Raw genomic sequence first — 13,648 nt, 5'->3', positions numbered from 1 at the left:
TTCTTTTTCAGGCCACTCTTCCTAAAGACAGTCTCCAGGTAGCAGATGGGATGGTTGTGCTTCTTCCACCCAGTGCCCCTGTTCTACGGGGACGCTGGGGAGCCAGGTGTGCACCACACTGAAATTATTAACTTATTCATACAGAGCAGAACAAGTGATGAAAACATTTAAAAGATTTGTTCACTAGGAGTGTTGCTCAAAATCAGTATTTGCTGTTATGAACTAAGGTGTAAGAACAGTGAAGGTGGGAATGGTATAATGGACAAGCTCTCCAAAGCTGTTACATTGAGACCTTGGTAGCTAGTTGGTTGGCAGAAATAAATCATCTAGTCAGAATTACAGTATCTAACCATTAGAAAACTTTGAAAGACACTGTAAAGTGAACAAGGTCTTTGAAAACTATGATCAATATGAACTGCGTAAGAGAAAAAGTATTTGGATTCATGCTAACAGTAGTATGGCTGCATGAAGTGAATAGGTCCATACTATTTCTCTGAGAAAGCTGGGAGTGTTTCCCTTGTAAGCACTGGAAATGTCTATCACTGTAAGAGTGAGTGCAGATGCATGGAAAACAGCCTGATGTAATGCCAAGAGACTTGCCAAGGGATCAGGGCACCTGAGTTCATCCCTGGGTCCCCTGCTGCCTTGCTGCCTGACCTTGGCCAACTCACTTCTCCTTGCCTCGCTTTCCCAATGACAATCAGGAAATAGATCCTTAATTTCCTTTGAAATTGATTGATGAGAAAGACAACGAAAGCAGGGAAGTGTTACCATCTGGGGTTGAAATGCCACACACCTAGTGAATGCTTAACGCTCCTTATATTATTTAATTTAAATGCAGTTAGCTTATATCAGGGTTTTTCCCATGTTTTCTTTAGAGATGTAAGATAATGAGAACATGTTTTTTTCTCCTGAAATACAGCTCTTTATAGCAAACGGTGCCTTGCTTGAAATGTTGTGTAAAGAATAATCTTGTTTATGAGGGCAGTTACAACATGTTAGATCACCTTTCATTGAACCACGTGCTTTATAATTAACGTACAAAATTATGTCCTCTCTTTTCCAAGTGGAGCTTAAATAGCAGCATCCTTTGCTGTGGACTAATTACAGAACATACTTACCTTAGTAATAACTTTATTTATGAATATACTTTACCTGCCCCTCATAAATTGTCCTTCAGTTGCTGCAGCAGTGAGCCGAGGAAGAAAATTTGTTTTAAGCAGAAGCTGAAGATGACTTGAGCTATTTTTCACAATGTGGGTTAGCAGCTGAGTTGGTTTGTGTGGTGTTGGTAGGTTGGATGGATGAAGAGGTGGGATAAAGCTCTCAATGTTACCTTCCCTGGAGAGAGGGAGAATTGCCCAACTGAGACAATATCACTTAGTAGCCTGCCTTGCTAGTGTGAGGAGTCATTCATTACTGCTTTCACAGTACTCAGTAAAAAGACAGTTTAAAGCCTTTTCTTTCCTACAGCCATGGTAGGGTAACAGGCTTCTATGCCTCAGATCGTAGGGCCTGTCTCATTTGCATTTCCAGCTCTGTCACAGTGTTGCTGAGCTACATCAGTCATGGCCATTTCTAAATTCAGCAATTTCAAAGGCAGCTGTTACCTTACTCATTAAAAAGGGAAGAAATAAAAAGCAAAACCAGTCACTCTAACTTTGAAAAACTTCTGTGTAGTTTTGCTTTCAAATTTGATGTCAGAATTGCTTCCCTCTAGTGGTTTTCAAACTTTCTAAACATGAAAAAGTTGGTGCAATGCAGAAGTTTATGAAGTTTTAAGCCATTTCTTTGAGAATGTTCTGTACTTAATAAAATGTAATTTCTTTTTGGAGTAATTAACTTACAAAGTGCTAGGGACTTTCCAGCCATCAGAAACCCTATCCTAAAGATCAGTTTAGCACAGACAGCTGCAAAACAAGTCTTAGCTTCTTAGCTAGCTACCCCAAACATTGTCTAGAGAGCTGCCATTCCTGCCTGGTTGACTGCAAGGCCACTGCTTCTGAGAGCTTACCAATCATGCTGAAATGTGTAAAATTAGCATTTAAGACAAAATAATGATATAACCTTCTGTGTAGTATATAATTCTAATAAGATTAAGGTTTAGCAAAGAAAAGCATGAAAGATATAACCTAATAAAATCATAATCTATTCTGAATAAACTGTATTATACATGTTTGCTGAATAGATTATTTAAGTTTAATGAAATTACACTGTCTTATAAGCAGGATACAATAAGTAGTAATGGCAGCTTTTCTATACAAAATGCAAGACGGTAAGGAAGAAGATGGGGATTATTAGAAAATTAATTTAGTCACAACAATTTAAAATAAAAAAGATAAAGATAGAATCAGAATTTCTTAAATACTGCAACAATGAGTTTAGTGCTTCTTTGAGTGTATTAGCTAAGATCAAAGTAAGATATCCAGACATCAATAACTCAAAAGTACCCAGAAAATACATGTAGTTTTTAGAGGAAGAAGGAAGACTGGATTGATGTGGCTTTGGACAGGAATGACACAGCTAAAAAGAATGAAAAAGACCTGAGAAAATGTAACACTTTCTCAGCATCTGGTCAAAGTTTTGTCATACTGCTTTCATATATTCTGTATTTGTCCATCCCGTCTCTTCATCCGATGCATGGTAGTGGATTCCACGCTGTTAGCACTTCTGAGCCAGATGGCATACACTCTGTCATGCTGAGATCATACTGGAAATGTCATCTATGCAACACAGCTGAGATATAGTAGCACTTTAGAATGAATTTCTCAATTGTTGTCCACTACAGCAGTTTTTTTTTGTCGGGGTATTTTAGCCATGTAAAACAAATAACTAAATAAGCTTTTTTTTTTTTTTTCCCTTCTAAAATTAAGGCATTTCCAAATATTTTTGATAGTTTACCAAATTTCAGCTTAGCTTCTTGTAGTAAGGAATAATATATTTGTCCTTACAGAAGTACTAAAAATATTAAGAAAACTGCTATTACAACTATGTTAGTACAACCACATTACCTCTCCAAGAACTGTGCTGCATATTTTTGAAAACTATTACAAGACAGTCAAGAATCATGTTAAGATGGAACGGGCTGAGGCTTAACCTCTCCAGCAAGTGTGACACAGTAAGGGTTTTTCCTGGGTTATGTGGAGAGAGGATTGAGACAGAAAGGAAGAGGTGTAATCAGTATGGTTATATTACTTATCAGATTTTTTTATTTTTTTTTTTTATTTCATGTGCTGAAAATAGTGAATTGTAATAGATGCTGAAAGCTATAAAAATTACATTTTAGGGGCCAACATCTGTTTTGGTTTTCTGATATGTTATGTTGCTTAGTTTGCACAAGAGGTTGCTTTTCTGTCTGCAGATAAAAACACTTCTTGTGTTCCAAGAAACTGAATTTTAAAATGCATCTCTCCTCTTGTAAGCACAAGGTCTCATTAGCTTACACAGCTTTGTCCCCTTTCCACATCTCTGTAGTAAATGCTTCAGCACTTGGACTTAAACGATGTAGTACCTATAAAAACTAGACCAAGAGTCAGATGGGTTTCTTTTCCATGAATAATAATTCCATAGTAGACTTTATTCTTTTGTGTATCTATAAAATGTTATTGGTTTAAAACCTCATCCTTGGTTTTATTTGGACAATAGTGGCGGGCTTCAAAGAAAAAGTCTACAGGAAATTATGTAGAAAGTGAAGGATGATACTTAAAGGGTCCCCCTGAATTTACATCATATGGTAAGGGATTAGGCATATTTTATTAACTGATTCATGTCATATGACTATATCATGAAAATTAAATTAAATTTCCTAGTAAGGACTAGTCTTCATATGTAACATCCTGGTTAGAGGAGCCTTCCCCCCACTGAAGGCCATAAAGGGACACATGAGTCATTGTTTTGGACAAGGGCAGTGCTACATATTTATAAGGCTGTCATCTATGCACTTACTGATTTTCTGATGGCTCTTCTAATGGAAATAAGTGTCATGTTTTACTAGTGGAGTTTAAATTCTAATTTGAGTAAGTGAAAGAGAAAGGAAGAATAGGAGAAATACCTATTTCGAGTTTCCTAACCAACAGTAAAATAATTGGCATCTGCAGTATTAAGTATTCCTTTGGCTTATTCTCTTTTCATTCCCTTGTCCCTTACTTTTTGTCCTGTATGTTGTGCATTTGGTTTCTCAGGCTACTGGCTTTTGATGGGCAGGGGCTGTGTTCCTGAAGTGGCCTATGGCGTTGTTGAAACCTGCTTCATCAAATAAAACAAACTAAAATGGCCATGTCACTGCAGCCGGTGTGGAAGATGTGATATGAGGTCTGAGTGCATGCCCCTACTTAACGTCAGCCAATTAATTTTCTGCGGTGATGCTGCTGTTTTACATCTGGCCTTTAAAATACAAGTCTTCTCCTTTCCTTGCACAGAAGTAATGATTCTGAGCAGCACACAGTACTTTTCCACTGTGTGTGCACTTCAACTTTAATTAATGGTAGATTTAGTGATTAGATATATTACACTGACTTGTATTTTAGTACTTAAAATGCTGTTGCTTCTTGCTTTTGTTTCTTCATGTCTCTCATTTGTCTGTAGACACAAGGATTTGCCTTTTCCATATCTGAAGTCAGTAGCTTCTCTGATACAAAGATTTAGCACTTGATTACATGTTGTCCAGATTTTGCTTGCTATTATAACTAACCAAGATACAGCTAGGAGGGGAGAAGCAACAAGAATAAAAGCAATGTGCCTGTGAGTAACACTGGAAAGGCAATGGACAAGAAGAGTCGTAAATTCACACAGTCAAGAGCAGTTACAGATATAATAAACAGCTACAGCCCATGGCTTTGTTTTGTAAATGCAGTACATTTTCTGTCAAAAATACCTTGTTATTCTTGACTTAACCTGGACTTGCTCTTTACATTGCAACTACAGATAACTGAGACGTTGTTACAGGATGCAGGCTGTTCCACACACGGCTGCATACGGCCCGATACACTACAATCCAAACCAAGCATGGTCCCAAAACAGAGTACAATCAGTTGTGTTTATGGTGGGCAAAGAGATAAAAATCTGACCTAAATTACTTCCGAGTTTCTTAAAATACAGTCATCTTAATTGCTGAAGCATAGTATATTTGTATGTCAAATAATAATGTCTAGAGGCTGGAAGAGTGAAAGCCAAAGTGGCACAAGGTGACAGGGAGTAGTAACAGGTACTCTGAGGTTATAAATCATATTCCTATTGTTTAAAAAGGAAAATCAGACCACGTTCGGTCTATGGCAGATTGTAAAATCTGAAACACATGAGAAAGGACAACCTTCAGCAATTTGATTTTGCATGCCGGTAGAGCTAAACTTTCATGTTCCTGTGGAAAGCCATGGGTTGTCTTAAGCGTGAGCATTGCTTTGATGAGTCAGGTTATGTCTGCCCCCCACCTGTGGGCTGGTGGCCCATCCCCAGGGAGGTGCCTGGGACTGGGACTGGGACTGCTGTGGTGCCCCTCAACTCCTCCCAGTCCCCGGGGACCAGCCAGGCCTTCCTGACACCCTAGTGTGAGTTAGTCTTCCTATAATATGGGTTATATTTGCAGATTCTTAAGTCTCTTAAATGTAGTCTTACCTTTAAACAGTGTAAACTTACCTGGTAAGTGACGTACAGGTACCTAATACATGTGCATGTGCACACACACACACGTGTGCATGTACTTCATATGCAAACATGGCATTTTGGAATGTGTAAAAGGTGCTTAATTTTCCATACTCTTCTGTTATTTCTGGCTGATTTCATGAGTGTTACTCCCATCTTTTATTCTGTCAGTGCTGTCTACTTGCCAGCCTACTCAGATGCTTTATTTCATAGAGGGGTACATGAAATAATTTGTAAATGCTGTTAACCTCAAAAATGTTAACTTGAGGATAGTGAATTCTCCATTTTCAAGGGTAAATAGAGAAAAAAGTACCCATGAATAGTAGTAGTGCTTGCACAGATTTTTTCTAGTTCTTCTGCCCTGAGCTCTAAGGAATGCTTCTGAATATGAGAGTGAGCTTGAAAGAGGATGAGTCCACAGGCAATGAAATCCTAGATTCAGTGAATTTAACGGGAGTTTTCTGCCATGGTAAGAGTAGTGACAGAATTTCCATTGACCTTAGTTGTGCAGAGATTTTGTCTGCACTGTGGAGCCGCATGGCATGGGGGAGAAGGAATCTCCATGCCCTGAAGAAAGGCTTATGGGGAAAGATATTTTCTGTTTGACTCTAGGAAGCCAAATTAGAGGGAGTGTGGGGAGGTCATTAGCTGCTGTCCTGCAGTGAGCACCTTGTGGAGTAACTGTCCTACTGAAGCAAGTCTTTATTTTCTTGTAGGAGACAGACATGTACAATTAGTTTACTTAGTTCTAATTGTTCATAAGGAATAATCTTTTCCGATATAAAATCTGAAGAGATCTCTATGTTTGAGAAAGTTTCTGGGCTGCTTGGTGTCATCTTCTGTTCATAGCTGTTTTCTCCTGCCACAACTTCACAAATATTTTCTCTGCTCAGATCTTTGTATTACTAAAATACCTGTAGATGGCCATTTCCATGACTTGTCATTGCGTTATCATGGCTTAAGTAGTATCAACTATAGTAGCAGTGGTCCCTCTAGGCTTCAGTGGAGAAAATGGGGTCAGCAATAAGTTAGTATTTTATACCTGTTTTAGTTATTTGCTTGTAGTTGCATACTCTGCTTACAAGTTTCTGCCTCTATCACTGTTACATGGTATAAGGAAGGTATGGCTGTTTCCTGTCAAATTTGTATGTGTCATTTTCTAAATCACTGTTTTCCTTCAAACTCTAGTTAGAGGCAAAATTGGAAGATACTTCCTCTGAAGTGCTGATATTACTTACGTTTCCAAGGGAAAAAAGTCATCTGTTTGTTTAACATCTCAGGGATGTTTCACATATAGATTCACCACCTGCAGATTTTCTAAAGAAGGTTCTTATTTTGAAAATGTGATCCTAAACCTGAGGTAACACCATGGCACTTTGGAGAATGTTGTTTAGAGGGATTTTCTACTCCCTTGCTGTGAACTTTTCACATCTGTTAGACAGCATTCACACAGAGGAGATGGACTTTAAAAATCTAGTTCAAACCATAAACCACCAGTAGCTGCATGTTACGCTTTTCCTATGCCAGACCCACAAAGGTCATAAATCGTTACTGACTCTGGCTGTTCAGCTTAAGCTGCTGAGACTCATGTAGCTCTGGAGGTCCTCAGTCTAATCCTAAACGTTGATAGGTGTCAGAAGAGTTTTCTTGCGCATTCTAGAAAGGAAAGGAAGTATTAGAGCTAATGTGCATACATTATTTGTATGAATAAGCTGGAACTATACACCTCCCTGAACACTACAATTTTTTCATTGGCTCTGAATGTTCTCAATAAATATGTAATTTTCTCTTTCCTGTATGGATTTTTATTTTTTAATCTTTTTGTAGAATAGTTTACTTTGTACCTACTACTCTGAAATCTTTGGGTACTTTCTTTCCCTTTAGGAGTTTTCAGTTATTCCCGATGATATCATTATATTTTCCCCTGAAGTGGTGTGTTCATAACAGGATAATGGGGAGAGAAGCTGTTTTGTTTGTTATTGATTAGTGGATGCACAATCTCAATTCCCTTGGAAAGTGGGTGTGCGATTGTTTGAGTCTATGTTTCTTTGGAGAGAGACCATTTCAGGGAATTGTAGTTAGAGCTGCAAACAATCCATTAGTCACTTGTCCAAGCCCTGCCAGCATAATACCGTTCCCTGCAGTACATTATGGAGTGTTTTGTCCAATACCGGTTTGAGTGACTCAAGCCATGAGGCTTCCACCACTTCCTCTGAGAAACTATTTCATGGTCTGACAGAGCTTGCTCTTAGGAAATATTTCCTGGTACTCTGCCTAAACTTTTTAACACCCAGATTGATCTCATTACTGTTATGTATACTTTTTTTTCCAGTCCTGTCTTAAATCTTTTTTCTTTTTTGGCATTCACACCCTTGAGTGAATAGTAGATGGTATCATATCTTCTCTTAAGTCAAGCAAATGCATAATTAGTTCTTCCATTCCTTCTCTCCAAATAGGCCATCTGTTTGGTGGAAAACAGGGCTGAGTATGGGAAGATTTTTTTTCTACTAAGTGCTTGTTTCAAACAAATAATATGAAAAAGTGCATTAGGAGTTCATGTGATTGTGTAGCTCCAAGGACCCCCAACTTTTACATAAAATATTTTTCAGAAATTATGTAGAAGATGGTAACTTTTCCAGGTAGTCATCTGAAGCAGTAATACCTTTTTCTAGCACAATATACAGCTCTAGCACTAGTAGTCTGTCACATTTCATGGCTTCAGGGAATGTTTTGTAGCGTTGCTTCATCTATTTATCAAGCAAATTATATGTAGCTACAGCCTGGAGAGAGGAGAGCAATGGCAGCAGAATTGCAAGCAGATCCAGGAGCCATTTGAACGTCTGTCGTTCACAGCTTTACAGCCAGAATTTACAAGTATTTGGGTCATATAAGGATTGTTGAGGAAGGGACTGTATTTTAGTCATCCAACCATTACACATCTCTGGATTTCTTTCTAGTAGCCAACAACTGTTTGGTATTCCATTTCTTCTTTATTTCCTCTTCCTTCCTTCCTAGTCAGAGACTCCCAGTTAGAAGAACATTTAGATTTACAAATAAGACTTCTTAAACTAGTACTCCATGCTTGCTTTGAAAAACAAGTAGCATGTATTTTAAGCATACGTTTATGTTTTTTGATGAATCACTGTGCAATTTGGGAACCAAGCCCGTGTTTTGTTAATTTTTTACCTGAGATTACCTGATGCGTGTGGGTTTGTGACCTGGGTTTCCAGCTCGGGGAGTAAACAAGCTGCATGCACTTCCTCTGAACTGTACTAGAAAGGATGCACAGGTCCTCAGGCAAGAGCATTCCTGAGATAACTTATTAAATTTTACTGAGCTAATTAAGGAAGAAGAATTCAGTGATCAAGCTAAGATCAAGTCAAGTTTGAATGAAATCACTGGGTTCAGGTGATTAAACTAATAATCTAATATAACAGATAATCCTACAATATTGCACACAAATACACAAATGCAAAAAAGGAGAAAGCAGGTAAATGACAGCCCACCATCATGAATCGAATAACTCTTGCAGCTTGCTCATTCTATCGTTTGCTACCTGAGATGAAGTAGTGATAAATTTGCCAAAGCCCAGGCCATGTGCTGCATCTCTCAGGAAGTCTCAGACACTTTCTTCACCTCTGGGTGGCGTATCGGGGACAAGCAGGGTCTCCAAGGGAGGCCTGCTGGCACAAGGGAAAGAACCCCTCGTCATTTTCCTTTCTTTTTATGGGGAGTGTTCCTCACTTTTTCCGCCTCAGAGGCAAATGCTGTGGCTTTGGGGCTGAGTTGTATGGAGTGAATCAGGAAGGGGTGGCTTCCGTTCAGTCTCCGATGGGTGGCACATGTCAGAGGTGAGGGTGGGAAGTCCCACCTCTGGAACTGTCCTTCCAGTCGCATCGATTCCCACCATACATGAGGAGCAAGGTGCATGCAGAGCTTTCAGTCTAGAAGCACAAGTGACTTTTATGTGAACAAACTCTACCCATCTTTGAGGGACTGATGTTTTCCCTCTCCCCATGTCAATTGTGTGGCAATATTCCTCACATGCGTCTGTGTCCAACCTACTCTCTGCCAAAGGTCTGGTCTTCTCTGTGTTAACAAGTGTGTTCCCCTTCCATGCAGGTTATCCAGGCTGTCTTCTTTGGGATCTGTGTCTTGACTGACCTGTCTAGTCTTCTCACTAAAGGAAATGACAGTCAAGAGCAAGAGAGGCAGCTGAAAAAACTAATTTCCCTTCGTGACTGGATGATGGCTGTTCTAGCTTTCCCTGTTGGAGTGGTAAGTACGGTGTTAATCTGTGCATGTCTTTACAAACTGGGTGAGCAGTGTTATTTACTGGTTGCTTTCTGGTTGAAAGGCTTTCCCACCTCTAGGCAAAAGACTATGCAGAAAGTGAAAAATGGTGATTATTTTACTACTCTTGTTTTTCACAGGTGTAATGGAGCACTGGTGTTGCTGAAATTATTTTTGGCTCATTAAAAAAAAAGTGTACTTTATAATAGGAACTTGATTGTACAAGTAATTTCAAATGTGCATTGTACCGGCAGCATCTTGAGAGACAATTTGGATCTTTTCTTCACCATGTGTCATCATTATGAGTGCTGAAAGTGCTGACTGTAGAATGTTTCACACTGTATTGAGCTGACCAGAGTTTGAGCTGTAAGCCATTTTGTCACGGGCAGGAAGGTAGTTGAAAGTCTTTGTTGCTCCCTGTTAATCCCATGGGGGATTCGGAGCTGACAGAAGAAATAGGGTAGGAAAAAAAGATGGGGGTTGTCAGTAATGTGAAAAAGCACACAGAAGGTATGGAAAAACATAGGTTTTAAATGTCTTTTTCAAAAGAAAACTTTTCTTTGCATCAGGTTCTGCTTCACTGGGACATTGCACATAGCTTTCAATGGCAAAAGGTGCTGAATGTATGTGTCTCATACTACACAGTGAAAGCAGTGGAAAATTGAGGATTTAATGAGTTTTTACATGGAAGTGTGGTCTGTGTCAGTTTAGTTCTAAGTTTAGGTTACACTTAAAAATAATGTGTGAACCTTTTATTAAAGTATTGCTTTTATCGTAATTCTGGATCAACCTTTAATTCTAATGTTTAATTTCAGTGTGCAGTAGTTCAAAATAAATTCACTAGAAGCAAATTTTTTTTCATGGTAGGACTACTGGACAACTTTAGGAGGTCTCTAAAGTTGTACTGTTTCACAAAAGCTGATCACTTGCTGTCAGTTAACAGCAGTTAACACAACATATCTAGCATTTATAATTTGATATATTCAGAAATGCTTCTTTAAAATGTGTTTTCAGCATTTATGTAGGATTTCACAATACTTGTAGAAATACAGAATACTTTTACAAAGTTAGAAAGTACAAAGCAAATGTGAAACACTGTGCAGGTATTTATTTTATAAAAACCCAGCTGATAGTCCTCCCTTGTACTTCCTGGCCTGTCTCTTGGAAGCTGCCACAATTAATGTTGGAGTAACAGACTGCAGTTCTTCAGCCATGATAGAAGAAACTGGATCAATTAATAAATTTTTTTTAAAATCTGTGGATAGACAGTCTTGCAAATATGTATTTTTTGGCTGCAGAGATTTATATGTTACGTTTGAATTTTAAGGGAGTTTGGGAATTAGAAGTAGTTGTGATTGGCAACAGATGTTTTTCCTCCTGTGTTGATAGTAGAAGTGAAGAAGGAGAACAACATCACATTATTTGCATTTATTTAAAGATTTTAAGTGCCTTTTTCAATCAAGTGTAAGCCTTTACGTGCATCAGAGCACACCCTCCTTGGCTCTCTGCACACTGCTCAGGATTCAGGGGGTCTCTCCTGCCTCTGTTTTAGCTCCCTACTGTTGTCTGTGTGCTCCTCCACCCCTGCAGTGTTCCTGACCTTGAAACGTTTCAAGAATTTGGAGAATTTCAGCTTCACTTTGTCTTGGAAATTCTGCAGATTTCTTTAAGGCTTGTTTCACTTGCCACGGATAAGTGAGGAATCCTAGCTAGCCATTGCCTGCACTGGAAGTACTGTTGCAACATTTACAAAGTTAGCAGTTCCCTACAGGTATGTTGCATACCTAGAGCTAGCGACTTTCCCATGGTTTTGTACAGAAACAACTTATGTCTTAAACAACAAAAGAAAAATCCAGAAAATAGTAAGAAATGGCCATGCTCACTGGACAGATACTCACCATTTCCAAAGGTGACTTTTCTGTGGTGAGGGGGAGCAGTTGATTACCACATACTTCATACAAAGAAAGCCTAGAAAGGTTGTTTTCATTGTTATTTCTTCTCCTGGCTACTGGGCGGCAAACAGCAGCACTTTGTAATTTAACACTGGTCTCAGCTCCTTCCTGAAACCTGATCCTCTCCAGCAGTGCCCACCATACTGCAGCTACAACTTGGCAAAGCCTTGGCCCATGCCTGAGGGACTGCCAGCCACTGGGGACTCTTCTTCCTTCTTTGGTGGGATTACGGGTAGGAAAAGTTCAGGTCCCAAAAGTAGAAAACATGTAATGCTGGCTTTGTTCTCTAAAGAGCTATTTATGTGTAAGAAAATACCCAGTGAAATTTTGGTATGCTGGAGGTGCCTGTTAGAAGGAAGTTATTAAACACCAGAGTGTCTGCAGAAAAAAAGTTAAAAGTTCCCTCGTTTCCCATATTCTTTCAATGGCTTCTTCACTCCAACTAAAAAAAAAAAAAATAGAAAAAAGAACAAAAGAAGTGCAAATGCAGACTTTCTTTCTTTGCAACTCACCCGCCTAACTCTCCATGGAGCTTCTCAGTGGTTTCCAGTAGTGACACAAGGGAGCTTCCACACATAAAAATTGGGCAAATGTGAATAAAATCCTTGTTGGATTTGTAATGTAACAGCAGTGGTCATGCTTAAGTACTTGTCAGTTAACTTAACATCTAAATTATTTTTATTGGTCAGTGTTTTACACAGGGCATGTTTAGGGAATAATGCATATACTAGGGGAACATTTTAAAGCCTACTAACTGTAGTTTTTCAAGAGCAATTCAACACAATTTTGTCTGTATTTCCTGCTTACTGAAGCCCTTGAGATGACTTGTTCTGAAAAACAGATGAGAAAAGGGGTTTCCACTCCCAAGTCAAACAATGATGTGTGAAAAAAAAAAAAAAAAAAGTGTAACAAAGTATTTCATTTTTAGTACTTCCTAAAAAAGTATTACATATAAACCACCTGGGAAGTCTGACCACCAAACTCCTCCCACCTTCCGAAGGAGGGGAAAGAACCAGCCCAAGGGCAAACAATCTCCTTGGGTGGCTTTGCAACAACTCAAATCTTGCAAAATCTTTGCAGCAAATCACATCTCTCCAGTGTTGCATTATGCATTGTGTATCTTCAGGGGCTCAGATAAAATTGAATTGCCAACCTACCATTTTGTTTAGGAGCATCAAGAAATAAATATAAACCTCTTTGAAGGACATAATAACTACTGTTTACCTTTTGTCGCTCTTTTTAATATGATTCTTAAGAGAATGAAATCAGAAATCAACAGACCAATTTTCTATGCAGTAAAGCCTTATTCAATGAAAAGTCTGTTGGCCACACGTCCTAGCCCTTTTATAGTTTACTATAAATCTGGGATGCTGTTCAAATGCCTAAGAGATCAAGAAGCATTCACAGAAGAAAAATGCTTGCATAGACATTTTAGAAGTTCATTACTAATTCTCATCTATACTGTCTGCACTTACCCCCCTTTTATCAGTGTAAAGGACATTTAATAATGGAAATAATTTACACTGCTAGCTAAGTGTGAGACATGCTTAAAAGTTGGAGACTACACCAGTGGTTTAGACTATCCCTAATTTTTAATGTTTGTTTGACATAGATCATGAAGTTGCTGAGTTTCTGTGGTTAATTAGTGTTTTGTGTAAACTGTATATGGTTTTATCAATATGTTTCTTGTAATTTGTACCAAACAAGAAGAAGAAGGGATAAAATAAGCATTTCTAGTTGTTTAAGAATGTGCTTAATAAAAATAG

At 38.6% G+C, this 13,648-nt stretch overlaps 1 protein-coding gene across 2 annotated transcripts in view; it reads left to right on the top strand.

Annotated features, from left to right (window-relative positions):
• The window catches only part of AIG1 (androgen induced 1), a 122,446-nt gene that overhangs the window by 26,478 nt on the left and 82,320 nt on the right, over nt 1-13,648 (top strand). For both annotated transcript variants that reach the window (XM_032983208.2, XM_042795864.1), the window contains exon 2: nt 9,760-9,915. In XM_032983208.2, coding sequence (XP_032839099.1) covers nt 9,760-9,915 — 156 coding nt within the window. The remainder of the gene's footprint in view (nt 1-9,759; nt 9,916-13,648) is intronic.

This window comes from Tyto alba, unplaced genomic scaffold (assembly GCF_018691265.1).
Source record: "Tyto alba isolate M040663 unplaced genomic scaffold, T.alba_DEE_v4.0 Super-Scaffold_22, whole genome shotgun sequence".
NCBI classification, from domain to species: Eukaryota; Metazoa; Chordata; class Aves; order Strigiformes; family Tytonidae; genus Tyto; species Tyto alba.
This window is presented reverse-complemented; position numbering and strand designations above follow the sequence as displayed.